The sequence below is a fragment of the Staurois parvus genome, unplaced genomic scaffold (genome assembly GCF_062004578.1).
Source record: "Staurois parvus isolate SC_StPar_1 unplaced genomic scaffold, SC_StPar_1.0 ptg000806l, whole genome shotgun sequence".
Lineage (NCBI taxonomy): Eukaryota > Metazoa > Chordata > Amphibia > Anura > Ranidae > Staurois > Staurois parvus.
Genome location: NW_028318602.1, coordinates 51307 through 73628, shown reverse-complemented (window position 1 = coordinate 73628; position 22322 = coordinate 51307). Strand labels below are relative to the sequence as shown.

Sequence of the window (22322 nt, the reverse complement as noted above, 5' to 3'; positions counted from 1 at the left end):
ATGTGTTTTGTAAACAAATAGGGGGCGCGCGCGAGGCGCGCCGCCGCCCTATCTGTCCCGCCGATCACCGCCGCAGATGTGAGTCACCGGGTAACAGCCGGTCCTTAGCGGCTGTTTCCTGGCAATCGGCAGCAAACAGTGACAGACAGCACAGCTGCAGTAGCTGTGCTGTCTGTCAATTCCCTGTCAGCTCGAGGATGAGCTGATCGAGAAAGAACAGTTTCTCTTTCTCGATCAGCCTTGTCCCATCCAGTACACACCCCCGCCCCCTAGTAAAACACTCCCCTCACTCCTATAACCCTTCCCTGCAAAATAAAGTTAACCCCTTCCTCCCCAGTGCCATTAGTACAGTGTCAGTGTTTTTTTTTTTTTTTGCACTGATCACTGTATTAGTGTTTTTCGGGATGTCAGTGACCCCTAAGTCAGTACCCCCCAATGTCAGAATGTCTGCCGCAGTCCCGCCATAAGTCGCTGATCGCCGCCATTATTAGTATAAAAAAAAACCTAAAAATCCTAGTATCTTTCCCGCCATTTGTAAATGCTATAACTTTCACTTAAACCAATTAATTTACACGTATTGGGTTTTTTTTTTTTAGCAAAGACATGTCGCAGAATGCATTTTGGCAGAAATTTATGACTAAATTTGATTTTTGCATTTTTTTTTTACTGGACATGTTTTATAGCAAAAAGTCCAAAATATTGTTTTTTTTCCCTCAAAATTGTCAGCCTTTTTTTTTATAACGCAAAAAATAAAAACCACACAGGCAATCAAATACCACCGAAAGAAAGCTCAATTTGTGGGGAAAAAAAGGATGTAAATTTCATTTATGTACCGTATTGCATGACCGCGCAATTGTCCGTTAAACTAGCGCAGCGCTGTATAGCAGAAAAATGGCGTAAATTGCAGTATTTATACCATAGTTTGTAGACGCTATAACTTCCACACAAAGCAATCAATATACACTTATTGGGATTTTTTTGTAGCAGAATTTTTTTGTAGCAGAATACATTTTGGCCTAAATTTATAACCAACTTTGAGTTTACTATATATTTTTTATAGCTGAAAGTAAAAAATATTGTTTTTCTTCAAAATTTTTGGCCTTTGTTTATAGCGTGAAAAATAAAAAGCACACAGGTGATCAAATTAAATCGAAAGAAAGCTCTATTTGTGTGAAAAAAAGGACGTAAATTTCGTTTGGGTGCAGCATTGCATGACCGCGCAATTATCAGTTGAATTAGTGCAGCGCTGAGTAGCAAAAAGAGGCCTGGTCATTAAGGGGGGTAAATCCTCTGGAGCTCAAGTGGTTAAAGCATGTGAAAAATTGATACAATCATATCATATTAGCAGATCCCTATATGTGCAATCCTTATGACAAAATCTCTTATGTGCAAATCTTCCATTTGTAAACCTCAAGAAAAATCAATAATATAATATAAAAATGCAATAATCTGAAAGATAATTAAAAAATAATAAATAAAATAAAATAAAAAGTCTATTGTGAGAAAACTGTCCCAATGTGCAAATGAGTCTCCAGCCTGAACAGATATACTCTCCTTCGGTGTGAAGATAAGATCTTTGCAGTGATGTTGTAAACCTGTGTGGCTGCAGGACTGTGAGGGATACTCCCTCCTTTGATCCACTCCTTAATCCGCTGCCTTTGTATTCCTCCTATGTCTGATGCCTAAAAGCCCAAGAGGCATTTACTCGCCAAGCAGAATATGCTGTGAAAGGAAAAGGTGGAACTGGTGGAATGAGAAGTTGGCTCCTCTTAATGGTGACCTGAGACTAACCAACACAGGCTGCATAGCACCACTGCCAAAGCCCAGTGGCTGAGGGTCATATTCCAGGGTAGCCCTGCAAACATCCAGTAATGGAGCCAAGACTGTACAGATGATTAGCTAACCTGGAAAGCTGCATAATCCATCTGGAAATGCATATTTGAAGTCTAGATTGAAGAAAAAAAAATATTTCTGTGTTAGATGAGAAAAATGACCTGGATATGTAGGTAAAGGACTTACCCCGGCTACTCCCCATGTACACGCACTAGGGAGAACTATTGGCCTTGGTTCACACCTAATCAGTTTGCCTGCATTTGATTGCCTGCACACTATAGATCGCTGATCATCGCCATTACTAGCATAGTGTTTGTACATATCAATATAAGAAAAAGTGCAACGCTAAAATAAATGTATAAATCAATGCCAAAGACGCATATAAGATGAATATCTCAATAAAACTACTGGTAGTAACACATAAGACTGATTAAATTACTCAAAAACCTAAAAATATGTAGCATAAGCATGAATAATATAAATAATAAATGTGCAGTATAGGTGTATAGTAATTACTCCAGGTAGGTGACTCTTATTATCCCAGCGGAACAGGTAATCCAGTGATGTGAGTATATATAAAAAATGCACACTCACCAGATGCGCATTTTTAGTGCGCAGTATATATTAATCAGCCAGAGGTCCCCTCTAAGGTGGAATAGGATGCAGCCTGGTATGGAAACCCTCCTCTGTAGTTATGGGCGATAAGATGTCAGTCAGAGGTCCCCTTAATGGTAAGCTTCAGTAGGGTCAGATGTGGATCTCCCTCCTCTGGTCACCTCGGTTCCTGGAGAGCTAAATACTCGGTGCATAGCAAAAGAGGATGGTGCCCATAGTGTATTAATTCTTAATTCATGAAAGGTTTATTAGGATAATAGTAAAATCCAAAGAACAATCTTAGAATCTCCTTGGTGTAATTAAAAACGACATGCAGCTCAAAAGCTGTTTCGTACACTGACCAGCTGGTTGGTAAAGATGGCCGCCGGACCTCCGTGATCCAGCGGCGTGACGCCACGGCGTGCAGGCTCCTCCTTAACGCGTTTCGTACCAACGTACGTTGTCAAAAGGGGTGTGCCATATCAATATATTGATCACAGCAGAACTATACTAGTGCCTCCTTTTGTATCGTGTCCCCAAAAAAAACAGTGTTAACAGGATCAGCCCCATTCGCTGCCAGCACTAATGTTTAGCCCCTCTGCTATTTTTCACAGAATATTTGTATCGATTGTGGGCCAAACCAATTTTAGACGCACAATACATTGTCACTCATAAGATTCAGCTCTTATCAAACAATTCACATAGAAAACTATCACGGTTTCTGAATTTAAAACTTTTTTGGGCCTAACCTTGGGCATTAAAAAAAGGAATGAATTGCAGTCATATTGGTCCACAGACCCGATTCATCAGGTTTTTTTTCTTCCGATGGTGGTCGGCTTTTATGTAAAAGCAATCCTAGTGGCAAATTAGCTGCTGAATCGTTTTTACAAGCAGTGAGAAGGGACACTCCTCCCCCTTCCACGGCTTTCTTGGGCTCTCCCGTCCCACAGGGGAATTTGAGGATGCAGCTGGCAGTTCTGACAGTGTAGTGGATTGTGATAGACAGTCCACGTTTTTATTAGATGATCAGTAAAATGACAATTTTATAGTCTTGCTACATTCTGTTTCTTGCTCTTTAAATTCCAAATTCCTTACTCTCTTAAGTAAACAATCAGACATTTTACTCCCGACAGGCGTGTCTGAAATACTATGTCATGATCACACTGTGTATGTGGATTAATGTTTGGTGTACACCACGAAAGAGTGAGGATTGGTGAAAGTAGTGCAGTGAAAATCATAGCTCCTGATATATTGGTTTACAGGGTTAATGTACATTATTCTCAGTGTAGCAGGAAAATAGGGAAGTTACTGGAGGAGAAGCAGGGGGTGAAGTGCTGCGCGGGTTCTGCTTAAACTGTCTCACGACACAGCACTTTCAGAACAGAGTGACGGCTTTGGGGACCACCTTAGGGTCCCCGGGAGGGAAGTAAAACAAAATGGGACAGAAACGTATAAAGCCAGAGAACAGTTTGTTTGCTTCTGAACTGGTGGAAGAAGCTGTGTAACACCATGAGGGGTGGGTGAAGCAAAACCTGAATCAGGACGGGGGAGTTGTATATGTATATTACAGGAAAGGAGATGCGCCCGGCAAGGCGCCACCTCCCTATGATGATGGCCCGTCCTGGAGGTGCGAGGCATGTGGAAATACAGGAAGGCCCCACCCCGAGAGTCCAGATTTTTGCATACCGTGTAGTCAGAACCTCCGTATATGTAAGGGGTGTTCAGTTAAGAACGGGGTGGGAGGAGATTTGCAAGGGATGTGACTGGAAGCTGACTATGCAACATCCGATGCTTCTAATTCGGTCACCTCCATTTCCGCCCCCGGCCCCGCCCCTTCCTCCCTCTTCAAAGATGGCGGCACCCAGTGAGGCCACCGGAAGCCATGTTGACTCTGGGCTTAGTACACCGATACACCATACACACCTCATGCCAGCTGCCCTCCCTTTGCCCAGCCTTTGCCCAGTGCTTACTGTCTCTGGTTCCCAACCACCTTCGGCCCTCCACACACCCCTAATGCCTATAGTACCACCACCACCAAAACGAACAGAGGCTTCAGACCAAGTTGAACTGAAGACACCCACAGAATGGCCGGGCTGGAATTTTACAGATGTGGTGACCCCTACCTCTCTGCCAGACAGAAGAGGATGGGCTCAAGAAGTGACAGCGGCCACGGCGGATCGCCAGGTCACACAGGCAGATGATGCCGGCTCCATCTGCCCCCCAACGGGACCGCCCACCCCCGGAGGGCCGCAGTCCAGATCTGGAGAAACACCCGATGCCTTTTTACCAGCGCATAGCCCAGATCCACAAGACCTATTCCACAGCCTGGAGGGATTTGGTCAGTCTGTGTGAGATCAAGGCTGGGGATGCATATTGGCCTATAATGGAAAAGGACCTCACCAGAATAAAGCCAAATGAGGACACCACTTATGCCTCGGGAATTTCTTTCTGTGACCAGTTGCAGCAGTGGGCCAGAGAGAGACTGGCAGACCAGGCCACCACGTTACAGGACATTACCCAAGACAAGACTGGTCGGTGGAAAAGTTCCATACCAGACTAACACAGGTGTTTACAGACCTGGGATTCAGTGTCCATAACAAGGTACATACTCAAATGCTGGCCTCTGCATTTGTATCAGGACTAAAGGAGTCTGTTCGCAAGGGTTTGATCACTGCCCGTCCAGAGTACCATACCCTCCACCTGGATATACTGCTATTAGTGGCAAAAGGTCTAGAGACTGCCCAGGTGGCCCGGAAGCCGACACCACTCATGTTGTCGGCTGAAGAGCAGGTCTCCAGAAGAAACCCACTTATTTGCTTCAACTGTGGAAAACCAGGACATTTCAGAAGGGAATGCAGAGCTCCCAGATGTTCACGACGACTCAATGGCTACAACTCAGGGTGGGAAGAGTCTGCAATGCCACCACCTCCACCGCTTCCAGGACCAACACGCAAAGGTCCTACCCAAGAACATTTGAACCTTCTCCAATAGGACAGGGGCAAGCCTGTGTCCACTCCCCTTATGACAGTTTCTTCTCATGTATATGGTGCTAGTGGGCCCCTAGCAAAGGTCACTGTTCCCATTGAGGGACATCCTCCGGAAGTTTCAGGCCGCCCCTTGCCAGACCATGTAGAACAGGCCTTACAGGAGCTGCCACTCACTCTTTGGTCCACCGGCCCTGAGGATATTGGCCATCTGAAAGTTGCTCCAGTGTTAGTCCAGCTTAAGCCTGGAGCACCATTGCCACGGAAGCCTCAATACCCTCTGAAGCAAGCCCAGATGGACGCCATCTCCAAACAAGTCAATATACTTCTGGAAAACGGGGCATTAATTCCCTGTGTATCCCCATGCAATACACCCCTTTTCCCAGTGAAGAAAAGAACTCCAAAAGGTGAGCCCACCAAATATCGCATGGTTCAAGATCTGAGAGCAGTCAATGAAGTAACTATTTTGGAAACCCCCATTGTACCAAACCCCCACACCCTGCTTGCAGGGGTACCTCCCACAGCCCAAGTGTTCACAGTTATTGACTTGGCAAATGCCTTCTTCAGTGTTCTGCTGAACCCCTCCTGCATGTATCTCTTCGCCTTTACCCATGCTGGTCGACAGTATACCTGGAGAGTTATGCCCCAAGGGGCCCAAAATTCGCCAAGCCAATTTACAAAGGCCATGACAACTATCCTCAGCACCTGGCAACAGTCACACCCGGAAGTCATAGTGCTCCAATATGCCCTGAAATCTGAACCCTTCTTCCTGACAGAAAAAGCTGTACTTGACTTCCATCGCCTGAGAAAGGCCATTTCCACTGCACCTGCATTAGGCCTACCGGATTACGATGAGCCCTTCAAATGTTTTGTGGCTGAGAGGCAGGGTCATGCAACAGGAGTCCTGGTACAACGCTACGGAGGTCACCTCCGGTCTCTAGGCTATTATTCCGGCAGGCTGGACCCAGTTGCACGGGGTGGTCCCTCCTGTCTGAGGGCTGTTTTTGCTGTCCATCTTCTCCTGGATAAGACGGCAGATTTGGTCTTAGGACATCCACTCACACTTCTGGCCCTCCACGACATTACCGCAATACTGAACCAAACCCAACCAAAACATCTATCTGCCGCCAGGCACCTGCGACTGCAAGGCTCCCTTCTTTTACCTGATCATGTCACCCTGGTCAGATGCACCCAGATAAACCCTGCAACTCTTCTCCCTCTTCCGGGGGGGGGGGGGTAGACGAAGCAGAAGAAGGCAATGAAGACATGGCACTAGACGAAGCAGAAGAAGACAACAAAGACATGGCACCAGAGGATGTGGTACATGACTGTTTGGAACTTATGCAGGCAGAAACTACACACCTACCAACAGTCCATGATACGCCCCTATCAAATCCTGACCTAATACTCTTTGTGGATGGATCCCGCTTTGCAGATAATGCTGGCACCTACCACACTGGATATGCTGTGACTACCGACACAATGGTACTGCAAGCTAGACCTCTTCCACCTTTTATGTCTGCACAAGAGGCTGAACTAAGGGCCCTCACCAAAGCCTGTGAATTAACAAAAGGAAAGACAGCTAACATTTACACGGACTCCAAATATGCACTGGGAGTTGCATTTGATTTTGGCCTAATCTGGAAAATGAGGGGCTTTCTCACGGCAGCTGGGACTCCTGTAAAGCATGGAAAGGCGATCAACCGCCTTATGGAAGCACTCTTACTACCAGCCCAAGTGGCCATACTGAAGGTGAAGGCCCACGGTAAATTGACCACTATGGAAGCAAAAGGAAATCATCTGGCAGACATGGCTGCTAAGCAAGCTGCGGTCAGGGAGCAGGAAGAGGATGAAGAGATGTGCAGTGAGGTGATGCCTGTGTTAATTCATCAGCCCAAGGACAACCAACTCCAGGAAGCCCAGGATAATGCTTCAGAAGAAGAAAGGAAGGAATGGATACAGAAAGGAGCAGTTGAGGACAAAGGATTGTGGGTGGTGGGGAAGAAGGTTTTGCTTCCCAGATCCTTATATCCGGCAACAGTGCAGTGGGCACATGGAGCATCACCCCTGTCCAAGATGCTAATGAACTCTTTGATCAGTAAATACTATGTGGCACCCGGAATTACGGCTTACACAGACAGATTCTGTAAGCCTTAAGTTGTATGTGCCAAGTGCAATCCTGGAAGACCTGAGAAACCTCCAAGCAAACATCTGGCCAGGGCACTATATCCATTTCAGAGGATCCAGATAGATCATATCCAGATGCCAAAAAGTGGACGATTCCAAAGCCCGGGAATATGCCCTAGTGGTGGTGGATATGTTTTCAGGATGGCCAGAGGCATTCACAGTAACCAACCAGATGGCAAGAACCACTGCCAAGAAGCTGCTCACGGAGAAAGTCTGCAGATATGGAGTGCCCAAGGTGGTTGAAAGCGATCAGGGACCGGCTGCCAATGTTACAAAAGAGATCTGGGGGGCTCTGGGGATCACACTTGCGTTTCACACACCCTATCATCCCCAGAGTAGTGGGAAGGTAGAGCGCCTAAATGGGGTCCTGAAGTCAAGAATGTTAAAAATGGCCCAAGAGGTAGGCATGGGATGGCCGGACAGCTTGCCTATTGCTCTTTTCAGCGTTAGATACACACCAAGGGGAAGTCATGGGTTGTCTCCCTATGAGATTTTGTTTGGGTCCGCCCCTAGACTGGGTACCTACAATCCTCAACAATTACAATTGCAGTCTGACTCATTGACAAAGTATGTGATATCTTTGACACGTGTGTTGACTAATGTCCATGTGCAAGTATTCTCCTCCATTCCAGATCCTGAGGCGGACATAGGAACACACACTGTACAACCTGGAGACTGGGTCTTGGTCAAAAAGTTTCTGCGAAAACATACATTGGAACCCAGATATGACGGTCCTTTCCAGGTGCTCCTGGTGACTGCCGCTTCAGTGAAGTTGGAGGGAAAGTCCACCTGGATACACGTCTCACATTGCAAGAAGGTTCCAGCTCCAGAGGACGAGGCCCTGTCCGTGTCACCCACACCACAATGATTGTGTTGCATATCCTTTTTTTGGTGGGAATGGGAGGGGGCCAACAGGTGGCCATCACTCACAAGGGTGACTCCACCCAGTTTTGGTATAATTTATCCAACACACAAGTAGCAACATTTTTTCTTCAATCATAGCCTGTGCAAGAACACACCTGTCCCCATTGCCTCCACAATATATGTATGTGTAACAGATGACTATTGGGGAGATGAGTGCGGATACTGGGGCTCAGTAGGATGGAATACGGGGCCTGACTGGGGGTATAAACCACTAAGTGCTTTAAACCGCAAAGATAAAAATGAGAAGAGCCTAATTGATAGATTGACTATATTTAAAACAGGCACATGTTCATATGAAAAACTAACAGGGAGAACTATGCCACTCACCCTCACCATAGAGAACCCCAGCCCAGGAGATGAGGGGCTTTACTGGTTGGGATACTGGGGACATGGGGGAGTGATGGGAAAATTCTGGATAAGGGATATGTATAGATCAAACCGATGGAAATCTTCCAGAGATACTGCTCCCACCTATAACCCACTTATGCCAAAGATCAAAACGTTGGCAGAGATGGTGGCCATAGCAAACCCTACATACGAAGATACTATAGCAGTAGAAACCGGCCTCTCAGACACTAATCTTAGAATGCATGGTTAGAATGGATGAGATACAATGCAAACTCGCATAATAAGTCCAACTGCTATGTGTGTGGGCATGCCAGACCACATCTGGGGACGGTGCCACTAACCCTACCAGATTCCATAGAGGAGTGTGTCTTAAGCCTGTATATTAACTTCTCTACGAACCAGTCTTTATGTGAGGACTGGAAGAAGCGTTACCCCCTAATCCAAGGTGACGAAAAGGCCCCAAATGGTTTAACTATATATCCCGGTAATTACACCTGCTATGCCAATTATGAGGGAGGAGGAAGGTTCCTGGGGAATTTTACAAAGGGATTCTGTGCTGCTTATAGTACAACTCGGTCAGATCTAACGCAGAACCAGGTCATATCATTGGGGGATATATTCTGGATCTGTTGTGATCAGAAGATTAGGACCCGACTGATAGGGAAATGGAGTGGGGAATGTACCCTTGCCAATGCCATAATGCCATTGCACATCCTCTCAGATCCATTACTTAAGAGGCCTTCCAAACCCCCCATGCAACCAAGCACAAACGAAGTGCCCCACAAGGGAGTTTTGACCCCCATGTCTATATAGATGCGATAGGAGTCCCAAGGGAGGTACCCGATGAATTCAAGGCCAGAGACCAGGTGGCCGCAGGATTTGAATCCCTATTCCTCTTCATCACGGAGAACAAGAATGTAGATTGGATAAACTACATCTACTATAATCAACAACGGTTTGTAAACTACACACAAGATGCCCTAAAGGGGATAGCAGAGCAGTTGGAGGCTACTTCTAACATGGTCTTTCAAAATCGTATGACACTCGATATGTTATTAGCTGAAAAAGGGGGGGGTTTGTAAAATGATACCAAAGACCATGACCTGCTGTACGTATATCCCAGATAACACAGGCCCAAATGGGAAGGTGACACTGGCCATCAAGAGGTTGGAGGACCTGTCAAATGAACTTAAGGAAAACTCTGGTATTACACATCCCTGGGATCAGTGGTTTGGATGGCTGAGTGGCTGGCAGAAAGCCCTCGCCCAAGCAGGGGTGGTTATCCTGGGTATTATCATTCTAATGGCAATAGTCGCCTGCTGTGTGATCCCTTGCATTAAGAGGCTAATAGTGAAAGCTGTGAATGAGATCTCCCCTACATTCCTGAACTATAACAATGTTGAACTCCCCCGTGAAGAAAGGGAATCCTATACTCCCTTACAGACCATGGCCCCTGATCATCATATTTCAGACTTATAAAAAAAGGGAATGCTACAAATTTCCCCCCTCCTAACAGACAACTATAAGCAGGGAAAGACAGTGCCTGACTGTGGCCTTCTCAGGACGTATCGAGACTCTAGGGATGGATTAGCCACTCAGGGGCTCTATATGCGTCTTAAAAAATTTCCAAGGGGAGGGCCACCAGGCAGTTAGGACATCAGAAGACATAGGGACAGTCAGGAATAAAATAGCCATTTTAAGGGGGGATTGTAGTGGATTGTGATAGACAGTCCACGTTTTATTAGATGATCAGTAAAATGACAATTTTATAGTCTTGCTACATTCTGTTTCTTGCTCTTTAAATTCCAAATTCCTTACTCTCTTAAGTAAACAATCAGATATAGGTTGACAGAACAATGATGATAATTAAGATGGCGCCTTCATCCCGAGTCTCACCCTTGGTGACTCATTAGGAGAAAAGTATCTTTTAATGTAAACAACTCCCAAAAAAGGGAATGAGTCTCTTTGGGGACAATGATTGGAAGATATCAACACGGATGGACGAACACGCAGAAACCCAGTGGACTTTTCACCCAATCAATGTATATGCTTTGCTTGCATCATAAGCCCTATAAATGATACTGTTAGTTCCTCAATAAAACAGAATTTTAGGAAGTTGGCAAACTGCGAAGTGTCAGTGTCTTGCTTCCACGTGCACGTATTCTCACATTAATTTGCCTCACTGGTAGATCACAGTAAATGGTCTGTAAGTGACCTAGTCCAAGACAACAGCTGACCATAGAATGGCTCAGATCATCTCTATGGTGCAAGAAACCGGAAGCTATTCATCATTTCTGTTTGGCTGGATATTAACAGTGCCATTTTTAAACTGGGAAAGCATCTGATCACACTGACCTTGGTGTGATCAGATGATTTAAGGGCATTGAAGAGACTTAGGAGTCTAACAGATCCCAGATATCTCAAAAAGAAAAAAAAAAAAAAAAAAAAAAAGGAGTACCCGTCACTACCTATAGCTATCACAGGGGATATTTACATTCCCTTTGACAACAATAAAAATGACTAAAAAAGAGAGAAAAAAAGTTCTATTAGTGAGGTCATTCATTCTTTGAAAAACAGTTGGCAATTATTGCCCTTATTTAAAGAAGGAAGGCAGCAAATGTTGTACATGCTGCTTACAGTGCATTTCTCTCTGAAATTCTGAGGAAAATGGGTCATTCCAGACATTGTTCAGAAGAACAGCATACCTTGATTAAAAAGTTGATTGCATAGGGGAAAACATATAAAGAAGTACAGAAAATTATAGGCTGCTCAGCTAAAATGATCGCAAATGCTTTAAAATGGCCAGCAAAACCTGAAAGACGTGGAAGAAAGCGAAAAACTACCATTCGAATGGATAGAGGAATAGCCAAAATGGCAAGGACTCAGCCAACAATCAGCTCCAGGAAGATCAAAGAACGTAGATCAACGATCAAAGAAGCAGGGGTGGCTAACCTGTGGCTCTCCAGCTGTTGTGGAACTACATTTCCCATGAGGCATTGCAAAGATGGGAAGTTACTGACTTGCAGAGGCATGATGGAACTTGTAGTCCTGCAGCAGCTGGAGAGCCGCAGGTTGGCCACCCGTTACCTGTGAGTACTGTTACAATTAGAAGACGCCTATGTGAAGCCAAGCTATCTGCAAGAAGCCCTTTTGTTGTCTTTTTTCTTCTGGTTCCTCCTTTTTTCATATTAAACCAAAAAAAAAAAAAAGGTGCGGAGGTTACCGCAAACCATGGTGTATGAAGTGACGGGCTCCTATTCAGCTGGTCAGCCCACTCCTGAAATCTCTAGTGATAAAAAGGCATATTTCCCCTTTAAAGAACTGTACGGATGTTTATTTATTAACTAATGTAATTTCCGCTGTTGCTACTCATTGAACTTTCAACTTATATTTGTCGTTTCCAGTGGTAAATGTGACCTCTGTATTGCTTTTCCCGTTAAATAAATAATTTATAAAACAAATAAATAAAAGTTGATTATTGTAAGTACCCCTGACAGTGTTATATGGCTGTTCTCATCTGTAACTGCTACTGCAAAAGAACTTGTTCCTTTGTAAAGCAACAGACTTACTGGCTGAATTACCAGATAAAAATAGAAGAAAGCTTAAAAAAGAAAATTAATGCAGCTATCACATCTAAGAACTGGTAAGATGCAATATAATAAAAGTTTGCTTTTGGATTTTATACTGCTTTAAAGTAGTTGTAAACAATAAGGCTTGGTTTACACCTAAGCGTTTTGTTTTCAACCAGTGCGATTTTTGGAAAAGGTCAGGGACTTTTTTTTTTTTAAACACAAAATGGCGCATTTTAGACTTCAATAGAGATGTAGTGCAGTTTTGAAGTGTTTTTGATGCATTTTGCATTTTCAATCTTCCCAGCAACAAGTTGGCCAAAAAACCCCCATAAAGACGCAAAATTCATTTAAAAAAAAGCTTAAAAAATGCATCCCAAAAAGCACTGCAGAAATGGATCAAGCACAAAAAACTGCATATGTGTGAACCTAGCCTAAAAGTGGTTCTAAAGACCCAAGGTGCTTTAACTTCATGCATTCTAAGCATCTAGGTAAAAAAATCTTCTCTCTGCAGCATCTCCCCAGCCCTCCCTAGTACTCACCTAAGCCCCCTCTTGATCCAGTGATGTGCATTGGAGTCTCAGATATCCTGGAACTCCCTCTCCTCACTGGCTGAGACAGAAGCAGGAGACATTGTTGGCTCCCACTGCTGGCAATCACAGCCAGTGAGCCAATGAGAAGAGGGAGGAGGCGTGGCCGAGCTGCAGCTCTGTGTGTAAATGGACTCACGGAGCAGCGGATGCACCCATAGCAAAGCTGCATGCTAGGGGCACCCAACAGGAGGGAGGGGCCAGCAGCTCCAGCGGGGAACCCGTGAAGAGGAGGATCTAGGTTGCTCTGTGCAAAACCACTGCACACAGCAGGTAAGTATAGACACGTTTGTTATTTTTATTTTTATTAAGCCTTTAGAATCACTTAAAGGTTTTTTTTACCTTACCTGTATTCTCTGCATTAAGGTAAAAAGACCTTGCACTGTCTGCTCCCCCCTACCCCTCTCTAACACTTACACTCCTGCATCTATCCAGAACTGTGCCCGGCTGCAACTCTACACTCTTCTTGTCCTAGTTTAACAGGCTTTGCTGTCAATCAGATCCTGTGAGGAGGGAGCAGGGGACACGACTCAGCAGTGTCATGTGTGTTAATGGACCCACACAGCCCAGCTCAGGATTGAGGCTACACATCTGCAGCCATAGCAAGAAGATTGCTATGGGGGGCAAACACAGAAGAGGAGGAGCTCAGAACGCCAAAAGAGAAGGTTCAGGGCTCCTCTATGCAAAACTATTGCAGGTTTCATACAATGTTTATTATTTTAATTTTAAAAAAAATAATAACTTTAACCACTTGCCCCTGGCCATCATTTGACCACAGGCCAGGGGCAAGTGGTTAAAATTACTTCGTCCCTCCAGGAGGGCGCCATATGGTGTCCATCCCGGATTGCACTTTGCGTGTGCCCGCAGGGCCACGCTGTGGCGAGATCTGTCACCGACTGCGTACCTCGGACACGGCCGATGACAGATTTGTGTACCGACCCCGTTGCCAGTACAATGTGACCTGCTGTGACCAATCACAGCATGTCACATGACAGTTGTATACAATGGATGGCTTCCTTTCATGCAATCCATTGTATACAAGTGTGTCTAGAATGGTCACAGAGATTACATGCACAGGCTGGGCCAATCACAGCCTATCTGTGTCATGTGATTAGCCGTGGCCAATCACAGCTATTCACAACAAAAAAAACATGAATTATTCAATTTAATTCAGTTAAATGCTTGCTTATAGCAAAGAATCAATCAAGTTGTGTAAAAAAAAAAAGAAAAGAAAAACCCCAAAAAATTACTGATCACTTCCCCAAAGTAGTAGAATGTTACTATGGTAACATTCTACTACATTGGTCATAGTGCAATATGAAAAAACAAACAAACAATCTTAAAAAAAGAGAAAATTTTTAATTAAAAAAAAAAAAAAAATTAAACATTTAAAAATTGTTTTTTTTTTTTTTCGTACTATCACCAGTCAGTGTCCCTGATCACTGCCACACCAGTTATATGCTGCCGCTCTACTGCACTGGTGACAGTATGTAGAAAAAAAAATTGTGAAAATATATTTTTTTTTATTTCTTCATTTTCCGAAAAATGACAAAAAAAATTACAACTTCAAAAAACTTGCCATGCCTCCTATGAAATACGTCGGACTATCTACTTTGCAAAAAGGGGTCATTTGGGGGATATCTGTACTGTTCTGACATTTTTGGGCCTCAACAAATTAGATTGGCTGTCAGTACTTCAGGACTGGTCAATTTTCAGATATATCCCATAGTTTGTGAACTCTATAACTTTTCTACAGACTAAATAATAAATACTGATTTGGGTTATTTTCACCAAAGAAATGTAGCAGAATACATCTTGGCCTAAATTTATGAACAATTATTTATTTGCAAACTATTATAACAAAAACAAAGAAAAACGTGTTTTTTTTCCCCAAAATTTTTGGTCTATTTTTGTTAATTTAGCAAAATATAAAAACCCTAGTGGTGATTAAAAAAGCTCTAGCTGTGTGAACAAAATGATACAATTTTAGTATGGGTACAGTTTTGCATGACTGTGCAATTGTCATTCAAAGTGTGAGAGCACTGAAACCTGAAAATTGGCCTGGGCAGAAAGGGGGTAAAAGTGTCCAGTATTGAAGTAATTAATGATCCATATGCCTTTTCAGACTTTTCTGTCAGGTTATCTCTTGACTGGACTAGGAGAAACAGGATTCAGTTACCATTTTGCCAAAAAAACACACCAAGATGCAGCCTACAGGTAAACGCAACTTAGTAAAAATCTGAAATTAATGAAAAAAAAAAAATTCCAAAAACCACACCACAAACAGACTGTAAACGCATTGCAAAAACACGTGCAAATACATATGTAAAAACACACTGTGGATCAGGGGCGAACTGACCATGTTAGGACTCGGGCACTGCCTGAGGGCCTGGGGTCAGTAGGGGGCCCCATGAGATGCCTTTTGATACCTTTCACAGGCTTTTTTGGGGGTGGTTTGAGTGTTGGGGAGGACACAGGGGCCCCATGATTTGCTATTGCCCGGGGGCCCCATGAGTTGTCAATCCACCCCTGCAGTGGATTGAGCTGTATTAGACCTCGATCAATGGGTTTAGTTCCACATTAGTACTAGTACACAGTTTTGTTTTGGGCTGCAGTTATATGTAGCGTTTTTTTAATCACCTTGTGAACTTTATGTTAAGTGGAAGGTGACACCTCATTCATGTCACTGCACAGCAGCACGATTCTGGTGTAAACACGTCACATGGAAAATTATTGTTTTAGGAACACTCAAACCAGCAGCCCATGACAATTTAAGCTCTATTCTGTCTGTTCATGGTGCTCATAAACCAAGAAACATTTTCTGACTGCAATAGGTCACTGTATATTTTATTGTTCTCTAGATAAATCTATACTAGAAAGTGACTAGTTAGGTAAGGCACTCACCCACTTCGTACCCAGCGCTTGGCACATAACCAACTCTCGTGCTACAACTGTCTCGCTGCTAGGCCCACGTAACCATGGCGACAGTTTCCCTTCTTGATGCAGCTGACTTTCCCAAAGCTGAATTCTCTTCAAAAAACTAAACCTGTCACAAATACCATTATTCTAAAGTCTCTTGCTATAGCCTTCTTACCATAGCAGACGCCGTATTCCACAGACCCGTAAAATAAAGCCAACCAGTTCAATGTTTAAATTGTTTGTTGTTAATTAAGTCTATTAAAAAAAAAAAAACCATACCCATCCTCCTCTTCCGTCCGCAGGAAATAGTCCGGGCCGGATGTGATGTTCACTTAGTGCCTCCCGCCCCAATAGTTGCTACAGCTGGGAAAATGGCGCCTTTGGATCTGGATAAGTACGTGGAAATCGCTAGACAGTGCAAATATCTACCAGAGAACGATCTTAAGGTGAGAGAATAGTGGCCTGTGTGCCACTGCCGGGGTGGCGGCAGAATGGTCTGTCGGGTTTTTTTTTTGCATGCCGTGGAGTTCCTGTGTCCTTATTTCAGATACAGTGTATAAGGGGTAGGCAACCTTTTGAGCATAGTGTGCCGAAATGTTTTTTCAAAGCCGACTACATAAAAAAAATTATGCCAACTTCTCACACTTAGTCACGAAAAAGAAATGTTTTATAAAGCAATTGTAAATTTCTGCACATTCACCCTCAAATCAGCCAGATTCCTGCACCTTCACATCTAAAATCAGTCCCAATTCCTGCGCCTTCGCACCTCAGATCAGCCCCAGTTCCTGGGTGCCTGGTGATCAGCCCCAGCTCCTCCGCCTCTAAATTAGCAGTTCCCAATAGCTGGTTAATTACCAGTGCAAAATGAGAGCAGGCAGCTCAAAGCGTCTGACTCAGCACCAGGACCAGATCTAGCCTGCCTGATGTGAGGGTGCAGTAAACAATATTTGGAGACAGAGGATGGGAATTCAGCAGGACAGATGATAGGGTCAGCAGTTTGTAGGACAGTGTGGATTGGCCAGCAGGGCAGAGAATGGGAGGTCAGCATGGGAGTGTACGGTTCCTACAGGAAACTGTAGGGTGAAGAACGGGGTCCAGCAGGGTAAATTAGCAGGACAGAAGACAAGGGTGATCAGCCCCTGTTCCTGCGCACCTCAGATCAGGGCAGATTACAATTGGTCAGCAGGGCAGTTTTTTTGCAGGTCAGCAGAGGAGTGTACAAGGGTTAGCAGTGCAAAGGATGGGTTCAGCAGGGCATAGAACAGGGTCATCTGGGTGGATGACGGGTCAGCAGGGCAGAGGATGGGGTAATCAGGGAAGAGGACATGGAGAGCAGGGAATGAGCAGGATAGAGATCTGCAGAGTCAAGGATGGGGTCAGCAGGACATAGGACAGTCATTAGCAGGGCTGAGGACTAGGTCAATGGGTCAGTTGGACAGGTAAAAACTACAATATTTAAAATGCACTGGACATCGCAACACACTGTACCTTGTGCGCTCTCCTGTTGCTCCTCTGGCTGCAGCAAGTGAAACCAGGGGCTTCCAGGCTGCCGGTCACTGGATCCTCGCATACGATGCTATTTGCCGGCCGACGCAGATTTTTTTTTTGTTTCGGATGGCCCAGCGGGCTGGGTAAATGGCTTTGACGGGCTGTATGTGGCCTGCGGGCCATAGTTTGAGGACCCGTGAGTCAGAGGATGGGGACAACAGGGCGGAGGGTGGAGTCAGCAGGGCATAGGTTGGCATGAGCAGAGCATGGGACATGGTCAAAAGGGCAAAGGATGGGGTATCAGGGTAGAGCATAAAGTCAGCAGGGCAAAGAAGGGTTACCAGGGCAGAGGATGTGGTGACTGCTGGCAGGGCACTCATCAGAGCTCTTTCTCCCCATACTGCACACAGATAAAGTTGGATTCTTTTACAAACACAACCCCAATCTTCCCAGTTTATTGTTGGCTGTTGCAGCTGTGTTGCCATTCCGACCTGAGGGTTTCCCAGGTCAGAGCTGCAACACACAGTGAAGATTAGGGTTTTGTCTGTAAAATAATCCAACTTTACCTGTGTGCAGTGTGGGGACTGAAGGAGCAGCTCTCCTGCATGTCCTTTTGAGTACAGTCTGAGATTAGGGAAGGAACTTACTGACCCGGGTACAACATCCATGGGGGGAGCGCAATGCACCAACCACTGCATCCAGCCATCCTCAATACAGCTTTGTTGGCTGCAGACAAGCCTAGTGAGGTGGGCGGGAACGAATGCAGCAGGGAATTGAAGTGACAAACAGCTGGAAGTGCTCCCTTCTACCCTTTTCTGCCAGTCCTGTTTTTGCGCAAATGTTTTAACTTCTACCCTGGCCAATTCTGGGATTTCTCTCCTAATATGTTAAAATTTTGGGTTTTTTTGCTAGGAAATTCCTCAACAGCCCCACACATACATTTTTAAAGCAGATGCCATAGAGAATAAATATATTTTTTTGAATTTGAATTTTTTTCAGAATGTTCATGTGGCCCCACCGGCCATGTCTGCCCTGCAGGATCTGGGATTGTGCAGTGCGCAGCTGGGTACCCTCTGTCAGAGGCACCCCACCTGGGGCCAACGGTGAATGGGCTGACCAAAGCCCAGGTGCCAGGATGCGATTTATAGTTGCCATGGTGACCTGGCTCCTGGGATTTGTCGAGCACTGACATAACCCAATTTGTTGTTAACATATAAAAGATGTTACGCAGAGTAAATAGATGCCAAACATGTCGCGCTTTAAAATTGCGAACACCTGTGCAACTGCACCAATTGACATAAACTTTACTATCCATAAGCGATGTTTGCAGGCTACCACTTTAGATTTACACAGGAGGTCTGGTGCTAGAATTATTGCCCATGATCTAACATGGTGATACCTCACATTTGTGGGATCAATATGTGCATTTGGTTTTGTGCGTGAGCATTGGGGATGGGGGAACATAAAATTATTTATTTTAACACCTGCTGTCACAAGGAATGTAAAGATCCCATGCGACAGTTACTCTTTATGAAGAGATCTGGGGTCAGTAAGACCCCAAATCCCTCCTCTGCCCTTAAAAAGTATTTAATCACACTAAGATTGGTGTGATTAAATGCTTTTATTTTTTAAAATGGCACAGTTTAGTTCCCAGTAAACCAGAAGTGATGTCAGGACTTCGAGTTCGGGTTACTATGGGTTACAGAGCCGAACAAAGCCGATCTGGTCTTTGTTCGGCTCTGTGACCAGCCCGACAGTAGTGCCATCTGGTCGATCAGCACTCCCAGTGGGATGGGAGATTGCGTTAAAGTCATAGGGGACATCCCCTCCCGCTGCTTGTTATAGCAGTCGAGCAGCTAGTTAGCCACTCTGATCGCAATTAGAATAGAGCCAACCATCAGCTTAAAAAAACTCAAACTGTACGGGGTGATGCCTGCACCTGCAGACATCATCCCGGTACAATCGCTTGAAGTTTAGTGACGTACCAGGTATGTGGCTGGATGGCAAGTGGTTAAAAACAATAATAATTTTAAGCCTGAAGATTACATAAATCTCCAAAACATGTATTTTCTGAAAGCAGATACCTTATAGAATAGAGAATCTCACAGGATATTAACTCGACAGTTTTTAGCAGATGCAACATTTTAGTTAAAAATACTCTGAAGTTAATTTTACCCAGTTTTTGTTTTAGTAGAATATTAAAGCTGAGGTTGCACGAAGTACATAAATATCCAATATGTCAAAGCTTAAAACGGCATGCATCCATGAAACATTGCCAAACTTTTGTACCCTATATTTCCCACAGGCGATGCTTTAAACTACAGGTCATCAGTTTACTGTGATAAATAGGTCTATAATTTATGTGGCATTATGTAATGTGTAGTGCCATCGTTTTTGTGTGTAGGAGTGCTTTCATGTGTATACCCTGGGGGGATTATTTTGGATTATTAAACATTATTTTGGGGGGATTTTAAGTGCTTGGATGTAACTTTATTGCTTGAGGTGATTGTAGCTGTATTAGTGCATCTGCGACAGAAACAATTGAGTACTGTCCGTGATACTTCTTTTTATTTGCACTAACATACAATTTTGAGGACAAGCTTTCGGGGAGTGTCCCCTTCTTCAAGGTCCAAGCAGTACTATTACTTTAATTATTAAAACTTTTTTTTTTCCTTATTTTAAATCACATGGGGGCCAAAGCCCACTATGTGATGCTTCTTTTGGTGACTGTCAAATCTTCTTCGCCTTATCTCCTTGATGTGTATTGCTTTAAGACCTGATCTTCCCAAAGACTCCAAACCAGATGTTGGAATGATCCCAAAAAACATGAACACTAATAATAGGCTAATACTAGCCTAAAAAAAGTTAAGATATTAATCCACTGACATTTGACTTATAAAAGATGTGCACAGGGATGTGGAAATTAAAAAAAAAAAATATTTGTCCAAGGTACTGAAGTGGGGTCCCAATCTACCTGTCCCTCATGACAATCTACTGTACAAAAAAAAAAAAATATCCAAAACTGTATTTAAATCTGAGGTGCTTCTAGGGCTTTTTGGGGCTTTTATAAATGAAAGGGGCTTTACGGCAACTTAAACGTTTAATATTTTACTACTTACCTCCCTGCCTGTCTCCAGCACTGTACCCAGGGACTAGCAGGGAGGGGAGAGACCTTGCAGTATGGTAAGCACTGATTGGGTGCTCACCAGGAAAGGGGAGTGTCAGGTGCTCTTAACGCTCAGCAAAAGTGAGCTCTGCTGAGTGAGTAAATGAGGCGCCATCCCCAGTGAGGAAAAAAAAGCACTTCGTTGTCCGGTACAAGCATATAATGCACATTTTTTTTTTTTCTTTTTAAAGTATTTGAGCAGCGATCAGCAGATTCTAGTCAGATCTGCTGACTACAGACTCACAGTGTGCTCCTACAGACTCAGTGTAATCAGTTTGCCTGTACATCGTATGGGCAGGCAGTTTTACACCGACAGGAAGAGTAATTGAACAACCAGAGCTCTGAACAGCGCTCTGGTAGTTCATTAAAAACTATTAGCCGACATCCGCAAAGGCAGTCAGTACTTGATTCATTCACAGAACTCTGTGAATGAATGACACAGCCATGTGGGCAGAGCCCCATACGGCCACACACTTTTCAAAAAGTGACAGATGGTACAGGGAACTTCTCCCTGTAATGCTGTCACACACAGTGCTCAGATTACTGAGCTGAAGCATGTCACATGTTTCACCCTAAAATTTGGTTAGCCTTTTCACTTGCATAACTTATTTTGTATACCCGTTTAAAAAAAAAAATCATTTTAGGCCTGAAGATTATATATTTTCTGAAAGCAGACACCCTAGAGCAGGGGTGGACAACTGTGGCTCTCTACCTGTTGTAGAACTACAAGTCCCATGAGGCATTGCAAAACTGACAGTTACAAGCATGACTCCCAAAGGCAGAGACATGGAACAGCTGGAGGACCACAGTTGCCCACCCCTGCCCTAGAGAATAAAATTATTTGTCATGTGATATTACTGCAAAGGTCTAGGAAACACAAAATTGTGAAAAAACACACAAGTTAATTTTAGGACACACAAACTGCACTTTGGAAAAAAATGTATAAATGGATGACACGAGAAAATACAAATAATGTCCAATGTATCTGTAAGTCCCATTCAAATAGCTGCTTGAAAGCCAAAAGATAGGTGAACAGGTGCTGGTGCCATTAGTAACAGAAAAAAACAAGTGACCACTTCCATGTGACCCCACATGGATTTACATTCCCTACCATGGATGGACCTTCTATTACTAGATCTGACTGCACTTTTTATAGTTGTACCCACTGTGTGTCTTGTCACTAACTTGACTATTCACATGTACCAGGACTGCGATTTCTTTCCATGAAAGACGCCACCACTCAAAAAATAGTATCCGGGAAAAGGTTCACTGCGCAAAGCAGCTGACTTTATTAACGCATATAAACCTATCATTTACACCACAATCACATGTATATGTGCCTAGGGACCGGCACCAGGTTCACACAGTGCTTGTTTTTAAGATGGCTGCCACCGCCCCGAAATCAGAAGCTGGCTTGTGCTCCAGGGATGGGATGTGATGTATCGGCTGGGGAACACTGCATCAACTAGTTTCATCTGTAATTGGACGTTTTCAGGAAGCTCACATAAAATATAAAAGATGCGGTTGCATTAAGTAAATACCAAACATGTCAAACCTTAAATTTGTGTGCACCCTTGAAATGGCGAAAAACTTTAGTACCCTATATTTTCTGTAGGCAATGCTTCAAAAATCCCTATAGGTCATAAAGTTTAGCGTCATGGAGGAGGTTTGGTGCTAGTATTATTGCTCTCATTATGATGTGCACGGTGATATGTAACTT

The 22322-nt window shown here is 44.1% G+C and overlaps 2 protein-coding genes across 7 annotated transcripts in view; one reads left to right on the top strand and one right to left on the bottom strand.

Annotated features, from left to right (window-relative positions):
* The window catches only part of RABEPK (Rab9 effector protein with kelch motifs), a 534413-nt gene extending 518214 nt beyond the window's left edge, over positions 1-16199 (bottom strand). For 5 of the 6 annotated variants that reach the window (XM_089654843.1, XM_089654847.1, XM_089654846.1 and 2 more), the window contains exon 1: positions 15934-16117. The gene's annotated coding sequence lies outside the window, so the exon portion shown is untranslated. The other variant, XM_089654844.1, reaches the window with a different exon arrangement.
* Positions 6678-7568, top strand: LOC149444180 (uncharacterized). Its single transcript, XM_089654850.1, has one exon. It carries the CDS (start codon positions 6678-6680, stop codon positions 7566-7568), a length of 891 nt encoding a protein of 296 aa, XP_089510976.1.
* Positions 16200-22322: the final 6123 nt, after the last annotated feature.